Below are 24,608 nucleotides of genomic sequence, written 5' to 3'. Positions count from 1 at the left end.
TGAAATCATATCAGCTCTGCAGGGCTGCAAAACCGAATGCGCACAAATATGCATTTGTTTATTATTTGCACGTGCAAAACACGTATGTCAAAAGTAGTTCTATTAAAAAAAAAAAAGGGAACAAAATCAAAAGTAAAGTATACCCAACAACTGTAGCAGAGGAAAAATCTGCTATCATCACTAGTTGAGGAAAATAAAATGTGAAAAAAATTTAATCAGGAAAACAGAACCTTTTTTTTTTTTTAGCATAGCTAAAGAGTCGGCAACCTTTACAATCCAAAGACCCAGTTCTGGTCCTATCTACATTTTGTCTAGAGCTGCAAAATGTATTTGACACTTTTGGGAAAATGTAGAACGCAGTAGAAATTGCACTCTGAGTTTCATCCTTTAAAATATCTGTGGAAAAAAAATTATGAATAAGTAGCTTATGTAGGGAAATAAGCATATCGCTTTCAAGTGAATTGGGTAAAATGACTGGACAAAAGAGAAGCATCCTCTGTGCCTTTGTGGTGATTCTGTTGTGGAAATACTATGCAGATGGAGCATAAACAGAGACATAAATTAGCTGACTGACTGTCCAGTACAACACCCTTAATCTAATGATAATGAATTATAAAAAATCTAAATAATTTTTCCATTTCAGTCACTTTAAAACTAAAAGCTAAAAGCAAACTTTTATGGTAATTTGTCTTTAGATTACAGAATATGTGAAGGCAACATGTGGCAAGTAAACAGCTGCACAAAATGCATAAATAACTGCCTCGTGTAACACGTTTCTAAGATAATTTGGACATTTTGAGAATCAACCAACAAGCATCCCATTTCTGAAGACCGGATACATTTTCATTTTCTATCATTTTCAACAATCCATGTAAAAGCAATTCATAAGAAAAGTGAAGCTTTCAGCTGCAACCATGTTTTCACAACATGTGACCCTGAACCGGAGCTCTGAATACACTTAAATTACAAATAATTGCCACTGAAAGGAAACTTAGTTGCATGAAAATAGTTTGTCATTATTTAAGTAAGCATAAAATTATTTAAACAGCTTTATCTAACATCAAAATTAAATAGAATGCATTTTGAACTGTGTCAGCTATTGGAAAGATAATGACATTAGGTCAAGGCTGACGCTAAGATAAGCATCAACAACCCTCTTTTCTTATCTATTACACAATTTTCTCCACCAAAACATACCAAAGAGGAAACGTGACTCCTATCTTTCAGGCCATTTACATACTGATTTGTGTTTACAGGGCTTGAGCTTTTCAATGAACAGGAATCAGTCCAAAACAGAAAAGAACTGTTTAGGTGTGAAGCATGTGCAAAAGCGGTCCAGCTCAGAACTACGACGGTAAACTCGACCTTCAAACGACGCACCAAAATCTTAGTACATCGGAATATGTCATCCAATGAGGCTCGGTTGTCACCTGCTTAATAACATTTAAGCAGGTATTAAACATACTTTTCATTAAGTCTACATATTTATCTTAAACATTTTTTATTGGTCTGATGTAATATTCTAATCTAAGAAATTGAATGTCATGTTTTCACATAGTTTAGAAAAACCATCGTCATTAACAGAAAGGCTTGAAAACATTATTCTGTGTGTAATTAATCTATACAATGTGTTTCTCTATGTGTATTGAGTTACTAAAATAAATCTTTCTTTCAAAATATTTAAATCTATCGGGATGCACACACGCAAAAAAAAAACTATATTATATATATATATATATATATATATATATATATATATATATATATATATATATATATATATATATATATATATATAAACATGGTAGTTTCTTCAAAAATTTCTACTGGGCGTTCCACCGTCGACATCAAATGAACATGCAAAATGAAAACACAACCATCAACAACGTGATCAATGAATCTAAAGATGATGAAGAAGAGGTGCATTGATGAATGGGGGAGGTTATTTGAAAAGCCGATGTACCGCCAACGTTGTCCATCTCCTTGTCCTGGAGCAGGCTGACATTATCCTCTTCTCCATCCAGGACCAGCTCTGTCTCTGGGTTCTGACTGGCCAAAGTTGAGCTCCGGAAAACTATCTTAGACTTTACGGCTTTTTCTTCCTTTAAGGCTGCAAGAAAAAAAATATAATACAGGAGATGTCTTGAGATGTCGTAATCTACCACGTCTGACAGACTTATGTCAGTTGTTGTTCTCAAATGTGCTAATTTCTATGTCTTTAACAATGTAGATCACGGTATGTGCAGAGGCATAAGCAATGTGGACCAGGGGAGGGGACTTTTATGCATCATATTTTTATGAATAAACAAGAACAACAGATGTAGAAACAAACTATAGGAAGATACAGAACAGTTTACCAGTAGTTGAAAAGTAGAGTATAAGTATCTGTTTTTTTAATAGGACTAGTACCAACAAATCATTCTTCTGCTTTATATTGTCATTTCAATCGATACCCATCTGCTTTGCCAATCTAATTTGTTGCAAAGTATACATAGATTGAAATGACTGTGCAAGAAAATATAAAAAGGAAAGGCAATATAATATTAAAGCATTTTAGGGAAAGAAAACAATAACATCAGTTGAAAGCATATGAAATGAATGAATAAACTACCATTTGGACATGTACAATAAAATACCAGGTCTACATGGGCTCTGTATTTTACAGGTATTATAGAAAGGTACAGCAACAAACAACAGAATGATCCCAATTTTATTTGCACAGTAATGTATCTGCATATGAAAGAATGCCAAGGCGCTTTATGGGGTTCTGCACTGAATACACTTTGCGCGGTTTAACATCAGAAGTGTGGCAGCTTTTAGTTTTAGGTCAACAATGAAAGACAATCTTGATCTTAAAAGACCAAAAGCTGAATAGGGGGGATACATATCAAGCTCAGTCTAGATTAGAGATAATATTTGCTGCTTTAGGGAGACTTGACAAGAGTGGGACTGAACAGACAGCTCAATTAGGAGCCCGTTTATAGTAGGACTTCCTCATATGGAAATAGTACGAAATGCAAATCGAAAAGGATGTGTTCTTACACGACGCAAAAACAAAAGCCTTACAATGCATTTATCATCTTAAATAAGCTCAGCTTGAACATGCGCCTGTCACGCAGCTGCTCTAAACACTTCAGTGATTTTTTTTTCTTCCTTCCCCTAAAGTCCAATGTTTGAAATAACCATTGGAGAAATTTGTGTGCGCTAAAGGAAGAACACATATCAAGGTAAGGGAGGTGGCTGACACATGTCTGACATGTTTCCTTTCACCACAGCTCTTAATTCGCCTCTCCCTCCCCTAAGGAACATGTACCTTGTCTTGAAGAGGTCACATTTGACTGTTGTCAACACTGCTACTGAGGGAAGGGGTGTGTGTGTGTGTGTGTGTGTGTGTGGGGGGGGGGGGGGGTGCTTTGCTTCCTGCTCTGTCTCATATCTGGTGTGCTTTCATCAGATGAAGGGAAGAAGTTGGACCGTTTTCGGAAATGAATTCTGTGCAATGTTACAGGGGGAAACCAGCCAGTGGTCAGAAATCAAAGCAGGAGGAGTGAAACCCAAAACTGTATTTCTGTAAAGCATCATTATGCCACAAGTAAATGAAGGAAAACCCAGGTTCTGACTGGCAGTTCTGGAAGGGGGTTTGGAAGAACAAATAAACCATGGGGATTTCAACACGCACGTCGACATTAAGGGAGGCATGCGTCTGCGAGAGTCAACGTTGCCCCTCCGTCTACCTGAATGGACTTCGGCTCTCAATGACAACGTTACAGGGTTACAAATTAAAACAAACGACAGCCTGCCATAAAGTACAACAGTTGTTGAGATGAAGAGTCATGAAAGATGACGGCCAGGTTTGGAAAAACTGTTGTACTAAAAGTCTTTTTTTTTTAAAGTGTAAAAGTGTTTGCCCCCCACTGTTTATGACCTAAACCAAGTGCTAAACACTGGGGGGAATACTACTATGCAAAGTTGTAATACAAAACGTATCATAACAACAGTGCTGAGCTATCCATCAAACATTCCAAAAATGTGAAACAAATGTTAGTCTCTGGCTTTCCAGTGTGACAGCAGTTTTATTTCTCGTTCGCTTTCTAACTCTTCAGTAACAGTGGCAAGAAAAGCCACCTATCAGCCAGTCTCATGGGTCCTCTTGTTCAATCACTGAGCTGAAACCGCCTAAAAGTGCACTAATTGCACTCCGTAAAGTGCATTGCAGAGCTTTCATGTCCTCATTGAAGGCCGATGAAGATCTGCTGGCTGTCATCAACATAGAAAGCCTTGTAGCAGTCGTCGCTGGGGTTCAGAATGAACTAATGGTTTTTCAGGTCCTAACAGGGGATTTAGAAAATGTCTGCTGTCTCTAAACTGTTGTATCTTAGTTTAGTTTTAATCCTAGTTGAATCTTTGAATTGGTAAAACAAAATAATCACTTATTGTTGACAAGCTAGCACTAAGACCTGGTTGAACACAAAAGACCACCGAAAGGCTAAAGACTGGAGAAATAAAAATGACGAGGAACCTACCAAACATTCACTAATTTAACCTGCAAATAGTGCAGGTTTCTTTTTAATTCTTCAGTTTTATTTATTTATTTTGACAGTCCCAACAACTGTGTTTGCATACTCACTATCACTACCTGTCAAATCTCCTTATACACCATCACAATACTCTACATTAAGGCTACTTTTGGGTTCTCTTATTGGTGTGAATTAATTTGAATTAATCTGTCAGTTTATTGGTGTGAATTAATTTGGCATATATATATATATATATATATATATATATATACAGTGACATGCGGTCAGGGGAGGCAGGTGAGGCAGTGCCTCACCAGCCATCATGGAAAGAAAGAAAATATATAATCATAAAGTAATTTAAATTGTTATATTCATCCGGTGGTTTGTACTAAAAAAATATTTATTTTTCATGTAGCTTCACCAATTTCGATTTTTATTTGTTCAAAATCGCTGAATTTTCTTATTTTCCCATTCAAATGCTTGGAAGCGATGCGGGTGAGGCAGCAGCGAGCTCTGCCTCACCTTGGATTGCGCAACCCCTGGCTCTGCGCTGGCTGCTAAGCGGAGAGAGCATGTTGCTGTACGGCGTCAATAAAATGGTTTAAACAAATTTAATATGTGAACTTATTTCCAATAATTTAGCTTATGTATATAATGTACAGTGCTTTTTGTCACCAACTGTGTTTGTGTAACGTGTTTCGTGTAATGAGCGATTATAAACGGCAGAGAACAGGTTCGAGGTGAGGCAGGCAGTTCTCTTGCCTCATGGCAGGGGGCGCTCAAGATCCCAGACGTTCGTCTTGTTCACTCCTCAACTGCCGAGTAAGTGACAGCGAGCTAGGCTAAACGATTCGGGAAGCAAGTCAAGTGCAGCGATAGATTATAATAGAGATAGTGATTTTTTCCCTCTCTTGCATTCATCCATCAAAAACGGTGAGGGATGAATGCAAATCTCCTGGACAGCTTCTCAACTTTTTGGCCGAGAAGGATCTTGTTGTAACTGTTCCTGAGGCGACAAAGTTGCTCCAGCTCGTGCTCACGGTTTCAGCTACTACAGCGTCAGTGGAGCGGTCATTCTCAGCCCTGAAGAGACTGAAAACATACAGCAGGAACAGGACGGATCAAGGAAGGCTTTCTTCCCTGGCAGTGATCTCCATTGAGACAGAGAGACTTTTAAAACTGAAGGAAGATAAGGAGGACTTCTATTGCAAAGTGACGGATGTTTTTGTGCAGAAGGAGCGACGCATGGACTTCATTTATAAGTAAAGGTAAGACAGTAATAACATTTATTTTGTTTTGTTTTTTAAGGAAATGTGTGTTTTGTGAGCTACCGTTTGTATGTGTAAGGATGAAGAAGTGAAACATAACCTGTAAACTGCTGTCAATCTATGCATCTATTTGCAAATCTGATTCTGATGACGTCAGTGCCTCACCAGCTATGAACCTCACCGCACGTCACTGTATATATATATATATATATATATATATATATATATATATATATATATATATATATATATATATATATATATATATATATAAACCTGCTCTCTGACCCACCCCTCATACTCCTGAGCGGGGTGGGTGGCTCTCCATCTCTCTAGCCCTCTACCAGAGGCCTATACACCGATACGCAGCTCGGTAGGCAATTTGGGGTTAAGTGCCTTGCCCAGGGGCACATCGACATGTGACAAGGGGAAGCTGGAATTGAACCCACAACCTTCCAATTGCAATTCAACTACTCATCCCATCAAGCCACAGTTGTCCACTCCACCTTTATATATATATATATATATATATATATATATATATATATATATATATATATATATATATATATATATATATATATATATATATAACTAAAAGCTAGTGTTAAACATAAACTTATGTTTAACAGATACACATGCTCTGCTATGGTGTACCCCAAAAGACTAACTTCAGGTTAAAGACTCAAAAAGTGCAAACTTGAGCTATTGCATGTTTACACAATCACACACTCTCAGACTTTTAAAAGTCCATGCCAGTGAAAGTAGTTCACAGTCACCCCTAAGGATTTCAAGTTAACACTGCAAAGTTGTGCAAACAAATGTTTGTGGTCATATCTATGGGAAATCCCCTTTTAGATATTTTGAACTGAAGCAAATCCCCACCATCTTTGTATCCAAAACACAGGTCGAATACCGCCATATGGGACTGGATAGGAATACGATCGAGCACATTGTAAGATTAACTCATAGATCTGTGAAAAAATATTTCAAGACAGTATGTTAATCCGGGAAAGTGTTGATTTTGTTAGCAAGAGAAAATGAAACCAACTTTTTGTCGTTCTAAAACCACATGCCCTCATTATGAGCACTCAGGTTTAAACTGAACGGATCCAGCATCCTTTCCATTTGTATGTGACCCCTTACAAAAATAATGCAATGACATGAAAATGGCTTTAACACAATGGTTAATTTGACAGGAAAAAAGTCACTTTTAAAGGACGAAATGGTATCAATAAAAATGTAAAAAAGTCACTGACACACAGTTCAAATAATCTTTTAAAGACATGAAACTGTGAAATAAAAGTGTGTATCTTTCTACATTTGATTTCGTATTCATGATTTTATGTTAAATACAAGCTTTAGATTTTTTTGATCACCATTGGTCACCATTATTTATTTTACAAATAGTCCAAAAGTATTTAACCATATTTTAACTGATTTTTTTTTTTTTTTTTGAGGAGATTAATTAGATTAGGGTTACAGGAAATTTGAGCCACCAAATGTATATGTTGTCATTTACTAAGCATCATCTATACCCATTCCATGTAAACTGAAATGTTTTTGAGTTGCAACTTTTAACCAAAAATGGAAATGCTTCTTCTTATTCTTTACTAATTTGGGATCTGCAGATGGAGATCTTGTAGAGCACACATGCACCAGTGGGAAAGAGATACACACCCGGTATTGCTTTAAAAAAAAAAAAAAAAAAAAAAAAAAAAAAAAGTAGTTATAACCCTCTGGAGAACAGATTTACATTTGAAACACTCAAAAAGCCTGGTTCAGAGGATCAGTTTAAGGACTTCAGTAATTCTGGTCAGAGGGTATATTTACACCTTGCTTTTATAAATACTGAAAATTGCAAAAAACCCAGTTTCAAATACTGAATTCTATTCCACAAAAATAAATCCACATCATGAATTGTTAATTCCATCATAGGTTGTAATTTTCTCTGTGATAGATTAAAAAAAAACAAAAAAAAAAAAAAACTCCAACCTCCATGTTCTACGAAACAAAAGCTGAATACTGCAAACGGGTAAATATTAGCAGAAGATGTTTGTAATAATGGCTTTTATTAACCTGACCCGAGCTCCATACGGTCGTGTGGAGCTCTGCGGAACTACATCCATCTGGCGAGAGTCAGGTTGGGTTTTTACAGCTTATGCAATTAGCAATGACTTTATGTACTTATTCTCCAATTTATATATTGTGAGATTTATAGGATGGTTTAGGTCCCTTCTATTTTTTTTTTCCAGACTCAGTTTCTGATCCAGCACTCCTACGCTCCCTCTCCATTGGCTCAGCATTCCACAAGCGAAAAGAAGAGAAAAAGTCCTATTCATGGGGTAACAAAAGTGATGCAATTCTCCCCTCTGTCTCTTAACTTTTATTTATTCTGTATAGCAAAAAAATAAAGGGAAAAAGACAGTTTCGTACTTCCTGTGACACAAGCCATTCGTAAAAATCTTTTGAGCAAGTGAAAGTAAGCAATACAACTTTTGATGTAGAGCGGTTTACACAGCACAGACGCTTCCTCTGGGAGTGATCTTTTTCCAATATTGCGGTAAGTGCTTTGCGTGTCAACTCCATTGTCACCCAACAGTCTCAGTCTCTGTGTAAAAACTGTAAGGACATTGTGTGATAATCCTCCATCTTTACCTAAATATTATGAACTCTTTTTAGCAAAGGAAATGTACAGAGGCAAAAAAAAAAAAAAAATGGGTTCAATGTGTCAATGTGTTTCTCAGTGAATATATTTCTAATGGGGCTGCTGACATGAAATTCACACCAGATGTTGGGAACAACTCCAGTAATCGACACATACAGAGAAATCAAAACGAGAAAGTCCACAAAAAGTGGTGTGTAATAAAGTGGAACGGCACAGGGAACAAGCACTGTCTGAAACGTATGACATTCTTAGCAGGAAAGTTGTTCTCCACTTGCTTGTAGTGTCAGGTTCAAGTCGTCTCCTGTACGGAGTTTCATGCTTTGCGCAAGAGTCACGTTGACCCATTGTTCCAAACAAACCCCCTGGAAATCTTGAAGGGGGCTTATTCATTGTACTCTTTAAACTCTTACCAAGACTGTCTCGGTAAATTTCTTCATTCATATTACATTCAAGAATATGAAGTCTACCACTACTTTATGCTGAAAGACAACCCCACATCATAGTATTCTCTGCCCAAAATGTTTAAATGCTGCAGTGACATTTGTCCTCCAAACGTGGTTTGCAAAATATCCTCTACAGGAAGGAAGTTTGGTTTCATCTGACCAGAAAATCCTTTTAGATTTTAATTTTTATTTAATTTCAACATTTCAGCAGCAAGCATTAATTGGGCTTTAACCTGCTTCTTTCAGCAGTGTAGTCTTTTGGGTTGAGTGTACATAGAGGCCATTGTGATTGAGTGCATTACTCACTGTTCTCAAATAAAAACTGTACCTGCTAATTCCAAGTCTTTCTAAAGCTTCCTGCAAGTGTTTCTTGGCTCTCAACTACTTTTCTTCAGAATATTTTTTGACTATTGTATAAGAAATCATGAAGTTGTGTGCTTTACACTTCCAGATTATAGCCCCAACGGTTTAGGAATGCGTCGGTAGCCAATTCCATCTGCATGGTTTAAAATAATTTAGTTGCAAAGGCCTCAAGAGGCCCATTTGCTTTTGCCCTTTATGACATGTTTCTTGTGATACATTGGTAATAAGAAACCCCTTCATAGGCCATTTATCTAAGCTAAACAAACTGATTTTACAGTAGGATTGTTTTTTTAATGCTGTAATTTCAGATTTTTTTGGATTCCTATAACATATGTTTCACGTTTTCAATATTTATGTTACTCCACACAACCTATTATATTAACCAAACTGCTTGAATTGATTTGTATGCGTGGATTTCCTTAATAATCCCAACAGTAATACATTCACTCAGCAAAATGTTGACATGTTCTATACTTATTTTCCCCACCGTATTTCCTTAGAACCTACATTCATACATCTGAATATGTATGGTGGGAAGCACTGTGATGTCATTTGCCTCGGCATAATGCCTTTAATTATAATGTTGGGAAAGGTTAATATCAGATCATGAGGCTATGCCTGCTAAAGTAAAAGGCTATAAAGATCGGCGCCTGGTGCAATCAGCTTCAAGAGAAGCCCCTCACCTGAAATGAGACAGCAAGGACACCAGGAGGTAAAACACCCCGTTAAACATTTGGATCAATATTAACGTGACTTCCATTTCATGCTTGCCCAATTCCAATCACCTTACAATATAGTCTGATTCTGGGCGGAGGCTGGATGTACCACGGCAGGTTATTACAGGCAAAGGCCAGAGACCGAATGTGCTTGCTAAGCTGTCAGTGCTGCTAATGGACAATGAGGCAGAGTTTAAGGTAGAGTTCAACCATGCCATCAGGGCCCGCACGCCTTAAAAGGCAGACACACAATGCACCAAAAAGGATTCAATAGCTTATGCTACAACACCAGTTTTTCCATCGCTGTTTTCAAAGTTGTATGTATGATATCAGCAAATTATCACCCATAGGAGAGTCATTATTCTGTTACTCTGTGGTGATCCTGAGAAATGTGCTGAACTTGATTTTGACATCTGGTACAAACAAAAGTCTAAATCCAAAATGTGGTTAAAAAAAAAGCAACACAACAAAAATCCACTTTAGTCTAAAACATATTATTTCCATATTAAAGAAAGAAGACATCTGTGATTCATCTGGTCAAATTTTTTTTACAAAAATGAATAAATCTAGTTTCTGAATTGGGAAATAGTTTGTTGTTTAAAGAAAAAAAGAACAACATACTGATGAGTTTAAAAACAATAGTAGTTGTCTTTTCTCACACCTTCTTCCACTGCAATTGCTTCAAACACATTTACAACAGTGATATTGAGTTTGCTGGTATTGGCACTGGGACCAACAGAGGTTCCTTTCAAATACCAGACTATTGCAACATTTGGGCTCTGTTCTTTGGCTTTTTAAGGGCTGTTGAGTTGTTGGTTTTTACCACATCGAAATGCTGGCAGAGTCCTTACCAAACCAGGAAAACTGATATCACACTAGTTATTAAATTATTGTACGGGTTCCCTGTTTGTCAGGGCATATCATTTAAAATCTTGTTGACGGTCTGTAAAGCACTGAATGTTCTTGGGCCTGAATACATTTCAAAGGTTCTACTCGGGTGTAAACTAGATAAACCCCTCAGGTCACTAGTGACTTGCTCCCTGTTTTCCCAGACCAGAACCAAATGAAGGGAGGCAGCATTTACTTCCTCTGCATTTCAGCTCTGTGTATGGTCTGTAAAGCCAAAGATGAGCCGAAAACGTTGGCTCTTTTAAACCACAATTAAATGCATTATTGTTTACTGCAGAAGTCAAAGACTGTTTTATTAGGTCCTTTCTACCAAGACTTAACTCTTATTTAAATTAGCATTTTATTGTTTCTTTTTTATGTGATACATTTTTAATTTTGATGCATTTTGTGTTCCTTTATTGTCCAGTAAACCCTTTATTTATTGCCTTATCAATGATACTACAGAAATAAATGTATTTTGCCTTAAAAAATCTCTGTCCATGGTTTCTGTGCTGTGCGTTTGAATTGATTATTTTCCAGGTCTGAATATCTATGGAGAAAGAAAACTAGAGAAATATTTTGTATTCCCAGGCTATATTCTTAGGCTCCTTGTCTAAAATCTGTCACGCTATCCTTACACTCTGTAGATTTAAAAAAAAAAAAAAAATATATATATATATATATATATATATATATATATATATATATATATATATATATATATATATACTCACCGGCCACTTTATTAGGTACACCTGTCCAACTGCTCGTTAACACTTAATTTCTAAGCAGCCAATCACATGGCGGCAACTCAGTGCATTTAGGCATGTAGACATGTTCAAGAGAATCTCCTGCAGTTCAAACCGAGCATCAGTATGGGGAAGAAAGGTGATTTGAGTGACTTTGAACATGGCATGATTGTTGGTGCCAGAAGGGCTGGTCTGAGTATTTCAGAAACTGCTAATCTACTGGGATTTTCACGCACAACCATCTCTAGGGTTTACAGAGAATGGTCCGAAAAAGAAAAAACATCCAGTGAGCGGCAGTTCTGTGGGCGGAAATGCCTTGTTGATGCCAGAGGTCAGAGGAGAATGGCCAGACTGGTTCGAGCTGATAGAAGGGCAACAGTGACTCAAATAACCACCCGTTACAACCAAGGTGGGCAGAAGAGCATCTCTGAACGCACAGTACGTCGAACTTTGAGGCAGATGGGCTACAGCAGCAGAAGACCACATCGGGTGCCACTCCTTTCAGCTAAGAACAGGAAACTGAGGCTACAATTTGCACAAGCTCATCGAAATTGGACAATAGAAGATTGGAAAAACGTTGCCTGGTCTGATGAGTCTCGATTTCTTCTGCGACAGTCGGATGGTAGGGTCAGAATTTGGCGTCTACAACATGAACGCATGGATCCATCCTGCCTTGTATCAACGGTTCAGGCTGGTGGTGGTGGTGTCATGGTGTGTGGAATATTTCCTTGGCACTCTTTGGGCCCCTTGGTACCAATTGAGCATTGTTGCAACGCCACAGCCTACCTGAGTATTGTTGCTGACCATGTCCATCCCTTTATGACCACAATGTACCCAACCCATGATGGCTACTTTCAGCAGGATAATGCGCCATGTCATAAAGCTGGAATCATCTCAGACTGGTTTCTTGAACATGACAATGAGTTCGCTGTACTCAAATGGCCTCCACAGTCACCAGATCTCAATCCAATAGAGCATCTTTGGGATGTGGTGGAACGGGAGATTCGCATCATGGATGTGCAGCCGACAAATCTGCGGCAACTGTGTGATGCCATCATGTCAATATGGACCAAACTCCCTTAGGAATGCTTCCAGCACCTTGTTGAATCTATGCCACGAAGAATTGAGGCAGTTCTGAAGGCAAAAGGGGGTCCTACCCGTTACTAGCATGGGGTACCTAATAAAGTGGCCGGTGAGTGTATATATATATATATATATATATATATATATATATATATATATATATATATATATATATATATATATATATATATAGCTTGTCACAACTACATCATCCAGGGCGCTTTATATTCGACAGCTCTTATTTTGGGATATTTCCGGAAGTGAACTTTGACACAGGATGTGTTTTACTAGTGTACATTTATTGACTGATTAAAATGAAAAGCTAACCTAAGCATAGGTTGCACGTATGCTGCTTTGCTGCGCTTTGCAATGCGTCTGATGTGTTTCCTCCTTAACGCCACTCTCTCCTAAAAGGGAGAGCTATCCGTCTCTGCCGGGAGGACAGAATAGTTGGACGACACCTCCCTTTCTAACATAAGGCCAAAATAAACTGAACTTTTATATCAAATTAACTTACTTTGTTTATTGTTGCTAGCATGTACTCACTATAAGTGCATGAATGCACTTATAATTTTGACATTACAGTCAGGCAGTCTTGTAGACAGCTCAGGGGTCCGATCAGGTAGTGTACTGTAATACTCCAAATATCCATTGGGTGGAGTGGCTTTGTTGCTAAGTCGTACTTACACATTTTAATAGATTTTTGAGTGCATTGTACCACATAAAATCGGCGAGTAAGCACAACGGTAATCATATTTAAAGGTGCACTGGATTATAATCACACCATAAATTTTTGAGGAAATTTAAGGATTTTACGTGCGCAACAAATTTATGTTATTTCTTACATTTGCTCAATTCCCCTGTATTCTGGTCATCTATGATGTGTATTGAGCAAAATCCATTCCCTGGCTAATTTAGCTAATCTAACCCACTGGTCTTCATTTGCTGATTGTTAGTCTGTTCATTTTCTTATAGGTAGATTCTGCTGCTTGCTTTGACTGATGGAATTTTGTTACCTGTGGCCTCCAACCTGGGATCACATTCTCTATAACACAGACAGATATCAGGATGCCATAATTATTGGATACAAAATCTATGAGATCTTGCACAGCAGCATGATATTCAAAGGACAGTTATACAATATCACAGCAGTAAAAACAATCAATTATATGGACAAAAGTGGTCTCAATACATATAAAGGCAAATGACTGCCAATTGTCCCAGTGCACCACCTAAAATCTACTAAAGGTCTCAAAAAGAAGAAAAATATGATTTTCATTTTACATCCTAATAAAAGCCTTTGCCATGCAGCCACATCAAAGCCTGTTAAAAAAGCTTGAAAAGGACGCTCACCTCTGATGGAGAGCATCAAACTGCAGGCAATCCCTTTCGCTTGACAAGTTTCTACATTATTCCACTCATTAAAACTAGTGCATGTCAGCAGGACCTCAACAAGTCTTTAGTCAATTCCTCTGACAGAAACAAAAAAAAAAAATGAAAATGAATTTTCTTTTTTCTCAAAGACCTAACATTGGAGTTTTGTGTCACAGTTGCATGGATTCATCAGTCAACAGAACTTCACAGGGTTGCAAAGAAAAAGGCAACATAAAATGATATAATAATAACAACAATAATAATTGTCTAACCTCATTCATCTCCTCCAAAAAATAGTGTTAAACTATTGGTAGATGTTTTTGACTATTTGTGATATGATCCTTTAAGGGTTAGATCCCATTAAGAAGAGGCAGGGGAACGTTTTTCTGCTTTATTGTTATAACAGGTGTTGAAATATTTGGTGACAAATGGCAACACTGACATTTTTTCACTCTAATTTTTATCAAACAATGCTCAAATTTGGAAAATTCTTCAATTTTCTCTGTGTAGATCAAAACAGCTAAATATTGCTTTTTTAAAGTGAGGGATTTTAACAGAGAAATGAGTTGAAATTGTTGTTTTTAGCTTGGGAAAATCCAAAAACAACAAATCAAAATCGGGTGCAGAAGTCGTAATGATTGCATATATCTTACTCGCTGAACCACCTTATGCTGCAACAGCTAGCTCCCAGGTCGTCTGCAGATGATGGTGTACGGTAAATGCAGATCCCAATATAGTAAAGGTTATGCTGAAAGTCACCATAAAGCAAATAGACTAATGCAACTGTCTGCTCAAATTGCTAAACACAGAAATACAGAGAGCACCAAGATTCAAAATCTCTGCTGGGGTGTAATGAAAGGTAACTCTGGTCACTGTCAATGGTGCTTCTGCTGTTAGTTTTGCTATCAAAACATTTAAACTCAAACTGCTCAATTACAGGCAGAAGGACTGAAGAATCAAATTTTTGATGAGGCAGCTTTAATATGACAACAGTAAGGAGGTAAAACTAAACAATAAAAAGTTCTAGTCAAGATCAGTTACAGCAAAGAGAGATTTTGTTTTATATTCCCCATCTATATACTTCCAGCTACTCCAACTCAGCATGATGAACTTCATGAACAAAAACATAAGGTTTGCAACTTGATTTTGATTTTCCACAAATAAACTAAGCCCTTACCATACTCTTGCAGGGACCTGCATGCTACATCCAAGTGGGTGGAGCCAAAAGGGTTTCTGACAAACCTCCTCCGCCGCCGCAGGTCATCTTCCCAGTAATCGAGACGCCAAAAATCGTGCAGTTGACTATGAGAGAGACAAGAAGACAGACAGATTAGACAGAGAGCACACTCCTCAGTGATGGCCTGATTAGAGCAGCCACTTTCAAATCACAAAAAAAACAAACATCTGGGGGGAGTAAAATCTGACCAGATTATGGTGGACTTTATTAGGCTGAATGCTGCCAAGCTCTCTAGAGGTCTAAGTAATGTTAGCTCTGCAAAAGCCAACAGCAGAACAGCGGGGAGCAGCAGCAAACCTGGCACACATAAATCTTAGGCACCCCCATTTACAAATACAGCTTCAAATTACAAGTATAAATGGCACAGCTTGGCTTCTTTTTTTACAATGTTTTTTAACAAGTCTTGTAAATCAAAGGTAGGAACCACAACGCAGACAGCGTGGAGTTTAATGATCAGGGTCTTGGGGCGGTTGAAGCATGAGCCTATAAAACGAACCCTCCCCCCCCCCGCTGCATATGTAGAGCCATGATTAAAATAATGTGCTGAAATATTCATTGAAATGATTCCCAGGGCCCTGGAGCAACCCAATTGAAAATTGCATTTTTATTCATTATTAATAACAGCGAATTAAAGCCATAAAGAAAAAGAAGAAGAAGAAGAAGAAGAAGAAAACAGTTCCAGCATGTGGTAACCATCTTTGTAAATGATTATTCCAACATAAGTGAGGACCCAGGGATAATTTTATGGCTTCAGCTAATGCAAACCATTAAGCATGGGGACAAGCATTAGGTTTCTAAGTGCAGGGCTTTCCAAATGTGCACTATCTGGGGCTATTTCCAAGCCTTCACAGAAAATAAAGCTGCATTTTTTTTTCCAACTCTCATGTTTATTAATATGTGTCAAACACACCAACAACTGCACATTCCAATACTGTAACAGTTGGAAGGAAATGGACAATTTGATGCTTCTCTTTGTTTTACTCACTCAAATAAAGCCTATCCTGCTACATAGCATTTCATGTATCTAATGAACAGGAAACCCAAATTCGAAAAACATCCTTGGATCAGGCAAAATATGTTTTTTTTTTTTTTTTTTTTTTTTTTTTTTATCCGAGAGGCGATTTCTCATTGTGTGTCCCGGTTGCTGTAAAACCTTGGCAGGCGGCCTTGTACTTTGTTTGGATTTTGCCCCCTTTCTCAGCCACACAGTTCTGAATCAGTCTAAACAGATTAAAGTGTTAGAGGGGATCACATCACAAAATACTGCCTCCTTGTTCCATGAATATAATATCCACCAGTGTCAGAAATCAAAAGGCTCAGGAGAATTAGCCGCGTCCTGACAGCAACAAGGGCTCAGTTTCAGTTAAATATCAATCAAAAAACGAGAAGGAGTTGAGAGTGTGTCCGAGCAACGGCGAATGTCGGAGTCGCAGAGCTGGCGTATGCAAAGTAACGCTGAATGCCTTGAGCTTGTCCCCTGCCAATCTCTCTCAAGGCTTAACTGAGAAGAAGACAGATGTCAGTGGGTGGAAAAGAGACACCCACGTAAATGATATTGTAAACGCAAGATTACACAGTGTAAAAAATGTAAATCCACTGGAGGCAACTGGGTGATTATTTTGGAAGATTATGTCCCCCTAATTCTTCAAGGAAGTGGAGAGAGCAGATGCCAGTGGGGGATAAATCCGTTCTTTGAAGATTTCCTTAATGCAGTATTAACAGTTTTAAATGTATTTCCTTTCAACTGGTTTGCTTAAGGTTGCTCGTCATGTTATAAACCCGAGTGCCTAAAATCAGGAGTGCAACAAGATTAAAAAAACACACCTGCAAACGTCTAAATGGAATGGAATCTGAAGGAAATATTATTTTGTTTCATGCAGATAGATGTTTTTCTATAACATCGAGTAAGACCAGTGCTGTTCTAGATCCATGGTCTTCAAGCTGTGATCCAAATTATATTGTAAACGGACAATTTATGGTCAATGCTTGTAGTGTTGATGTTATACTGACCATTTAGAGCTGTTGTACACTATAAGTCACATTGATTTACCTGCACAAAGCATTCACACATTCATACATCAACATAGAAGGTAACACTAAGCAACTTGGGCTTCAGTGTCTTGAACAAATGGTGGAGAAAGCTGGAAGGCTGCTTCACCATCCAGCCTCACAGCAGCCATTGCACTTGAGGTGCCTTCGACTAATCAGAAGAAACTAGTAATGTACTTTGATAAAGTAAGGCCTATACCACAAATTTTGCATGTTCACACACACACTTTGTCACTTATGATACAGTAGCTGTGTTGCCCTGTGCTCCAAATCCTTGCTGTCTGTGTTTTCTTTCTGTTAGTTGTGTATCTTTGCAGGTTTTTCATGCTTGTTTCTCCCTGACTTCCCAATGGTGGACATACATAGGAGGAATTCTTTGTAGCAGCTGGTTGTCGGTTTTTAATTTAAAATACAGTGAAGACTGTATGTGTCTTCATTGTGTCTATGTCCTCTCTCTCTCTCTCGCTCTCTCTCGGTTTCATTCTAGTACCCTGTCCTTGTTATTCCTCTTTACTTTCTTCCTCTGTCATGCCCAGCATGAGTTTTTACACAACTTCTCAACATCAATAAATTAACCATCAAGGGTTGGGCGTCAAGGGACGATTTATAGGCATAAACCCTTCCTTGGTAAAGCAAATATGTTTGGCATAACTGCGACAACCACAGCATTATTCTGCTTGCCATGAAGCTGGACATGAAAAGGGGAAAATCTTTTTTTTTTTTTTTTTTGATGAATCTGATTCAGTTCCTTTGAATCTGCTGCCATGGTTCCCAATTGGACTAAAGTGAGTAGCATCCAATGTGTTGAGCGTCAGCCTTTGGTCCAACTGAAGGAGTTAAAATATTCTTGATGCCTTCTTCTTGAGACATGATAGGATGAAGCTAGATGTGATGAGATAGAGTTTGGCCTCATCTGCACTGACGTAGGTCCTAATCTGGACTGTTGTTGTAAAGCAAGATTTTTAGTCCTGAAATATGGATGAGCAAAAGAACAAGACTCTGCGTACATGTGGCTGAAATTAGCTTCCTCACCTCAAAAGTGTAAGGTTTCATTGAAGGTATAACTACATTTTATAAGACTGGCAGCCATATTGGATTTTGAGGTCAGATTTAACAAAAACGTTACAGATTTTCTGCATGAGATTTTGATGCTGGGGGATTGTTTTGTTCCTTTTTTTCATGTTTAACACTTAAACAATAGAGACTAAAAATCCTGCACGTTACTGTTTTTATTATAAGCTGGAAAAAAATGTATTAATGTGGTAGTTCTTAAAAAATCTTTATCTGATGGGATGATTGAACACTACGTTGAAAGACTGATGGAGATGTACTTGTAAATACGAGTGATCGTATAGCAGTATTCAAGTAAAGAAATTGTACAGACTTTTGTTAGGGCTGCAGACCACCAACGGTAAGATCCAAACAATCCAATAAAGATTCATGGAAATCACCAATCTGTGAGATGACATTATATTCTCTTAAAATCTTTTATTTTTCCCTTTAAGAAATTGAAATTACATACCCATTTAGTTTGTATTGCTAGCGCTGAAATGTGTGCCAACTGAAGCTTAAAAAATAAAAATTCAGAAGCTTAATTTACAAAGTGCAAAAAAGACAAATATTGTTTCAGTTATTAATGCAAAAATAATTGTCTGTATCCCCTGTGTAACAAATTGCTCTCCCAATAAGATCCTTTCATCAGAGTGGGTTTGACATCCTTATTTCACACATCGAATGTGTCTCGCTTCATGACAACCATAAAGAATTGCTTTGAGCCGACCCGCTAGAAACTGGCAAAATTTATTAGTCCCATCACCCATCAATCAGCTAAATGGATTTCAAACCGCATTTTAAAAGCTAATTTTCCAACACTGATAACCTACAGGAAACAGAGCACTATTATTTATGAAGGTTTTCAGACTTGCTAAGTGCAGCTGGATAAATGTGTAAGGGAGCTCTTGTTTTTTTTTTTTATCTAGCCTTTCTTAAATGGATATTCAAAGCACATCTTTCCTCTAGGAGGCTTTGTTGAGGTCTGTTATGTGGCAGATCTAACTCCCATCGGCCCAAGGTATACAATAGAAAAATGAAGCTGGCAAACATAATTTAAAATACTGTGATAACAGGAGGGGGAAAAGGGATTGATACATTTTATTGTCAACTATAAAATATTGTTAGGAAATTCGAGGAAAAACAACAACTCGTAAGGCTCATATTGATTTCACTTGAAGGGTTATATGTTTAAAGAGCTGAAGATACTAACAGAAACTAAAAAAGCTGTTTTGAGGGCACTAAATATAAACTATTAAATCGATAAATAAAATGTCTTCATGCATAATGTAAGAGGTATACTAATAACTTTGTTTAGGTAACAAATCCTACCGAAACACTTTGAATAGAATTACACTCTATGTTAGTCCAACAGAGACTGATAAGGCTGGTATTGTTATTTGGGTTGCATTATGATTAAATACACTCACAGGCCAATTTATTAGGTACACCTTGCCATTACCAGGGTAGACCCCTTTTTTCTCTTAGAGGTGCCTTAATTATTCATGGCTTATATCATGCATATATTTTAACAACGCTCAGTTGATGTTAAATAAGAGGTCTAAAGTGGGCCAGAAAAGCAATTCCCACACTATGACACCACCACCACCCACCAGAACCGTTAATGTGTGGCAGGATGGATCCATGTTTTCTTGTTGTTTTCTCAAAATTCTGCTCCTACCATCTGAATAAAGTTGGTACTTATAAACCCAGGCAACATTTTTTCCATAACTGTTGTCTAATTTTGGTGCTTCCGTGCACCGTGAACCCTTCTGCTGCTTATAGCCCATCTGCTTCAAGAGTTCAATTTTTGTACATTTGTAAATGTCATTCTGCAGGCTGTTGTTGTAGCTGGTGGTTATGTAAGTCACTCTTGCTTATGTATTGTGTCAAACCAGTTTGTTCATTCTCTTCTACCCACTGATGCCACTTACAGGATGTTTTCTTTTTTTTTTAGACAGTTCTCTGTAAACAAGATATGCCCATATAGGTAAATGCCATCAGATCAGCAGTTTCTGAAATACTAACAACCATCCCATGTTCAAAGTCACTTATATCCTCCCCCCCATCATGCTCATTTAAACCTCTTCACCCCGTCTAACTAATGAGAGTAGCTCTGAAACTGGGCCTTTATTAAACAAGGGTAGCTATTTGGAATTGATTGGTCTGAGCTTACTTACATGTATATATTTAGGAAGACGATTTTGGATTAAGAATTTTGTATACATTCCATTATAGCTACTGATCATTATAAAATGAATGGGTTGTTCAGTTGCTTTGTACATCTATTTAATCATTAAAATATAAATTTACACATTCTGCTTGTTTGTCTTAAATTTAAGTAAAAATAAAACTGAATGGTAAAAATGTAATTCATTTGAGTCATTGGAAAGTTTTTATTCAAAAAATGTGAAAATCTATGAAATTTCTGCAAAGTACATTTAAACAATTCTTGGAATCTGGCAAACTTACTTAAGTGTGTTTTAGCCATTAACGTTGTTTCTCAGAATTATTAATTGGGACTTTAAATCTACACTAATTGTACTGAATACATTCTACTCTTTTCATTAGCGCTTTCTGTTATTTTTTTGCTAGTTCTTTGTCAGATTATGTAGAGAAAATCTTTGCATTTCAGGTCTAAGAACGAAGGCACATTTAATTTCATGCAATAAATAAATATGTACTGTATGAGTGGCTTCATCAGTTCATGTCTGCATATGACAAACAAAAATAATGGATTCAAATTTGCTGCAGTACCTTATTTTTTCTTTGTAAAAGCCAATAGTTAACTGCATGTATTTTAAGTCACTTAGCCATAATGACTCATAAGCATAGACAGAGTTGGACTGCAGACAGATCAGTTTTTCATGGTTAAAGATTTCCTTTTTCATCCAATTTATTCTCAGAAGGGATTTATGCGAAGCGGTAAGGAGGAAGGTCAGGAACATACTGATTCAATAAAACACCATTATGCTCTTCTTAAAATCCTGCACTGGTGACATGAGTCGGGGGTAATTATAATAAATACCAGTAATCAGTGACAATTCTATTCAAAGATGAAGCAACTGGTTTCTGCCGCACAGCTTCACTGCTGAGAACACATCCGTTTTTATTGACATTCTGAGGACAAATGGCCTTTTCTTTACTTTAAACTGTCGTAACGCGGTCCTTTTTCTGTGGGCAAGGGGACATCAGGGTAATCTGTAGAATATACAAGTTCAACTACCACTTTATAGATGTTCAACAAATAAATCTTCATTTTCACATAAAAGTTGAGAAGTTTCTGTCACAATTGTTTAGGAGAACGAACAATCAGTTAAGAACTATCCTTATGACCAGCTCCTTTGCCTAGTAAAAATGAAAACCATACCGAGATAACTATCTGATAGGCCAATGTGTTACTTTATGCATTTGATAAAAACATTGCTCTATACTGCAGTGATAAAAAAAAGAAAGGCAACCAAAAATGTAACTCATAAAAAGTGGTCACTGGCAACCATATGATGAATAAATAAATAAATAAATAAATAAATAATACCTTTCATGCTTCTTTGGGATCCCAAATGTTTAGTGTGTGTATGGTCACCATCAGGATTTTATTATCATAGATGGCTTCAAATAATACAGATGACTTTCAAGCCTTTAATTTTACTTTTTCATATATTTATGTCTCTCAACACTACTTCAAACAAAAGAAGATCAAGATCCAAATGTTTCTGGTTTCTTTTTTTTTTTCTTTTCTTTTGCAGATTAAGAGATAGAATGAAGAATTTGCTCTAGGGGAAAAGACAAAAGGAAAACACCACAGCGGCAACAAGATTAACTTGAGGTCATCTGGTGTAATGAAGACAGACGTGCGAAGTTCAGCGATAGATGAGGAACCACACTGTAATGTTAGCAAACTCCCCAGGACCGCCAGCTTTCCAGAACCAATCTTTTACAGAAAATGTGGCACATTCAAGCAATGCCCAGCTCAATTCCAACACCCAATGAAATTGATGATTATGTGAATGGGCCCCTTTCCAGATATAATTAGCACAGTGTACAAGGTTAAGTGTGACCCAAGGGCAAAGTGAATGAGTCAAAAACACGTGTGAGTGGAGAATACGTATATTTGGGGGCCAGAACAAAGGACCGTGATGCTTAAAAAGAGGTTCAATTAAAAAAAGAATAAACAAACATTTGCACTTGAAAGGCGTTCCTTTCTTTCTTTTTAACAAGTTGTGTACTTAGAACAAGTGATGTGTCCAGCACTTGTTAAAACAGAAACAGAGCAAAATGATGCTGGACTTAACTATACGCATACCAATTTCTGCAAATATAATATTAATTAGATGTTACTTTGAATTAGGTAGCTTCAATTCTATTTTAAAATTATATATATATATATATATATATATATATATATATATATATATGCATATATATATATATGCATATATATATGCATATATATATATATATGCATATATATATATATGTATATATATATATATGCATATATATATATATATATATATATATATATATATATATATATATATATATATATATATATATATATATATATGCATATTTTTATCGACTAAGACTTTAATAATCAGATATAAAGTAAAAATGCTTGGTTTTAACAGTATAAAATACAAAAAATGTAAACTGGGAAGCTCGTAAAATAGGTTTCTAAATGTAACGTGTCTTTTGTAGGAAAACTCACGCTACCCTATGTGCAGTGGTGCAATAGTTTTTCTTCACATCTTACTTGTAAATCATTTCAACAAATAAAGATAATGCAGTCATTCCCTTCTTAGCTTAATTTGTTAATATTTATATTCACTCAGAATCTACCACACTGGTGGGTAGTCAGTGACTGTGTTTATATCCATCATATTGAGTTCTTTGACAAGCTTAGATTTAAGTTCAGAAGTATTGAGCAAGAAAAATAGTACAAATAAAAGTTATTCCCTTCCACTGTTACCACGTGCTTGCTGGAGATAAGGGGTTTGACTGCCTTGTATTATAACTAGGAACAAACTAGAATGTGTGTAACTGAATCTTTCCTTGTGATTGGGTATTATTGATTGACTTTGTAATACATTTCTGGATAAGAATTGGACCATTGTATCTCTTTTTAGTGCCTTGGGATGATATTGGTTGTGAATACAATATAAATGAACTGTGCTGAATTTCCAGTTTTATAATACCATGTGGTAAAAAAAAATTCAATCACAATCAATCAGGATCCAGAAAAGACTTAAATTGGGTCCAGATCCAGACGTGAGCGAAACATCTTAGATCTCTCTTGTCGACATATTTTTATTGCTATTTTTTTATCACCAAGCTAAAGTTTGTTTACCTTGTTAGACTCAAATGGACAGCATGACCTTTGTTTTCTGCCCCAAAAGGGACATGAGACCTAAACCTCTTAGTGGCTTTAAAGCCCTCTAAAGGTCCCCACCCCCCACGCAGTAGGACACTTCTATTAGAATTGATAACCCTTTCAGGCAAGACCAAATACGCTGGGCACATAGTGAGTAAAGAGGTTCATTCCATCACAAAGTTATTATCCACGGGCAGATTGTTACCATTCATCACGTGCAAGAGATGAAACTCGCCGTTAGTCAAGGGAAACGGCTGTTTCACTACCTTGCCACAGATCAATATGTGCCGCCATTTTCCTTTCTCCTTTGCTACAAAAAGTAATTATACAGAAGAAATGTTGACAATCAATAGACTAGTCAGGTAGGGTTAAGGGCTGCCATGGAGGCCAGCAGAGGCTCCTCTGTCAGCTGTCAGCTCTGCCGCTGATGCTCAGGTGGGACAGAGGAGGTTTGTACGTTCAGATTTGCTTAAAAGGTATCTAGTGTGTTGAAAAAAAAGTGCTTGAGTATGCCGGAAAACATGTGCTGCAACAAATAAAGTTGCAATTCAATCAACTGTTTCTCTTTGTAACGGTGCCGGATTTATATTAATGTGACTGTAATGTCCTTTGCTGAAAGAGCGGTGGACATTAGCCTTCAGTGCATTCATCAGTCTTTCCTTGACATCTACTTTCACTTCAGATGAGTCTGAACTTTATAATCCACTGCCAGGGTTCAAAGGTCAACAGCAGAGGGTACCAGGGGGCAGAGGAAATCACTCTCTTGCTGGGAAAAATTCTGACATCCAATTTTCAACTTGATTTATCAGTGTAACGCTAAAATTGA

At 37.1% G+C, this 24,608-nt stretch overlaps 1 protein-coding gene across 2 annotated transcripts in view; it reads right to left on the bottom strand.

Annotated features, from left to right (window-relative positions):
- nbeab (neurobeachin b) overlaps positions 1-24,608 on the bottom strand; it is a 321,077-nt gene that overhangs the window by 112,471 nt on the left and 183,998 nt on the right. For both annotated transcript variants that reach the window (XM_036149598.1, XM_036149596.1), the window contains exons 38-39: positions 15,247-15,371; positions 1,964-2,110 (exon numbers count right to left, since the gene is read on the bottom strand). In XM_036149598.1, coding sequence (XP_036005491.1) covers positions 1,964-2,110; positions 15,247-15,371 — 272 coding nt within the window. The remainder of the gene's footprint in view (positions 1-1,963; positions 2,111-15,246; positions 15,372-24,608) is intronic.

Source organism: Fundulus heteroclitus, chromosome 18 (assembly GCF_011125445.2).
Source record: "Fundulus heteroclitus isolate FHET01 chromosome 18, MU-UCD_Fhet_4.1, whole genome shotgun sequence".
Classification (NCBI taxonomy): Eukaryota; Metazoa; Chordata; class Actinopteri; order Cyprinodontiformes; family Fundulidae; genus Fundulus; species Fundulus heteroclitus.
Note: the sequence above shows the minus strand (reverse complement) of the source record. Positions and strands in the feature narration are given on the sequence as shown.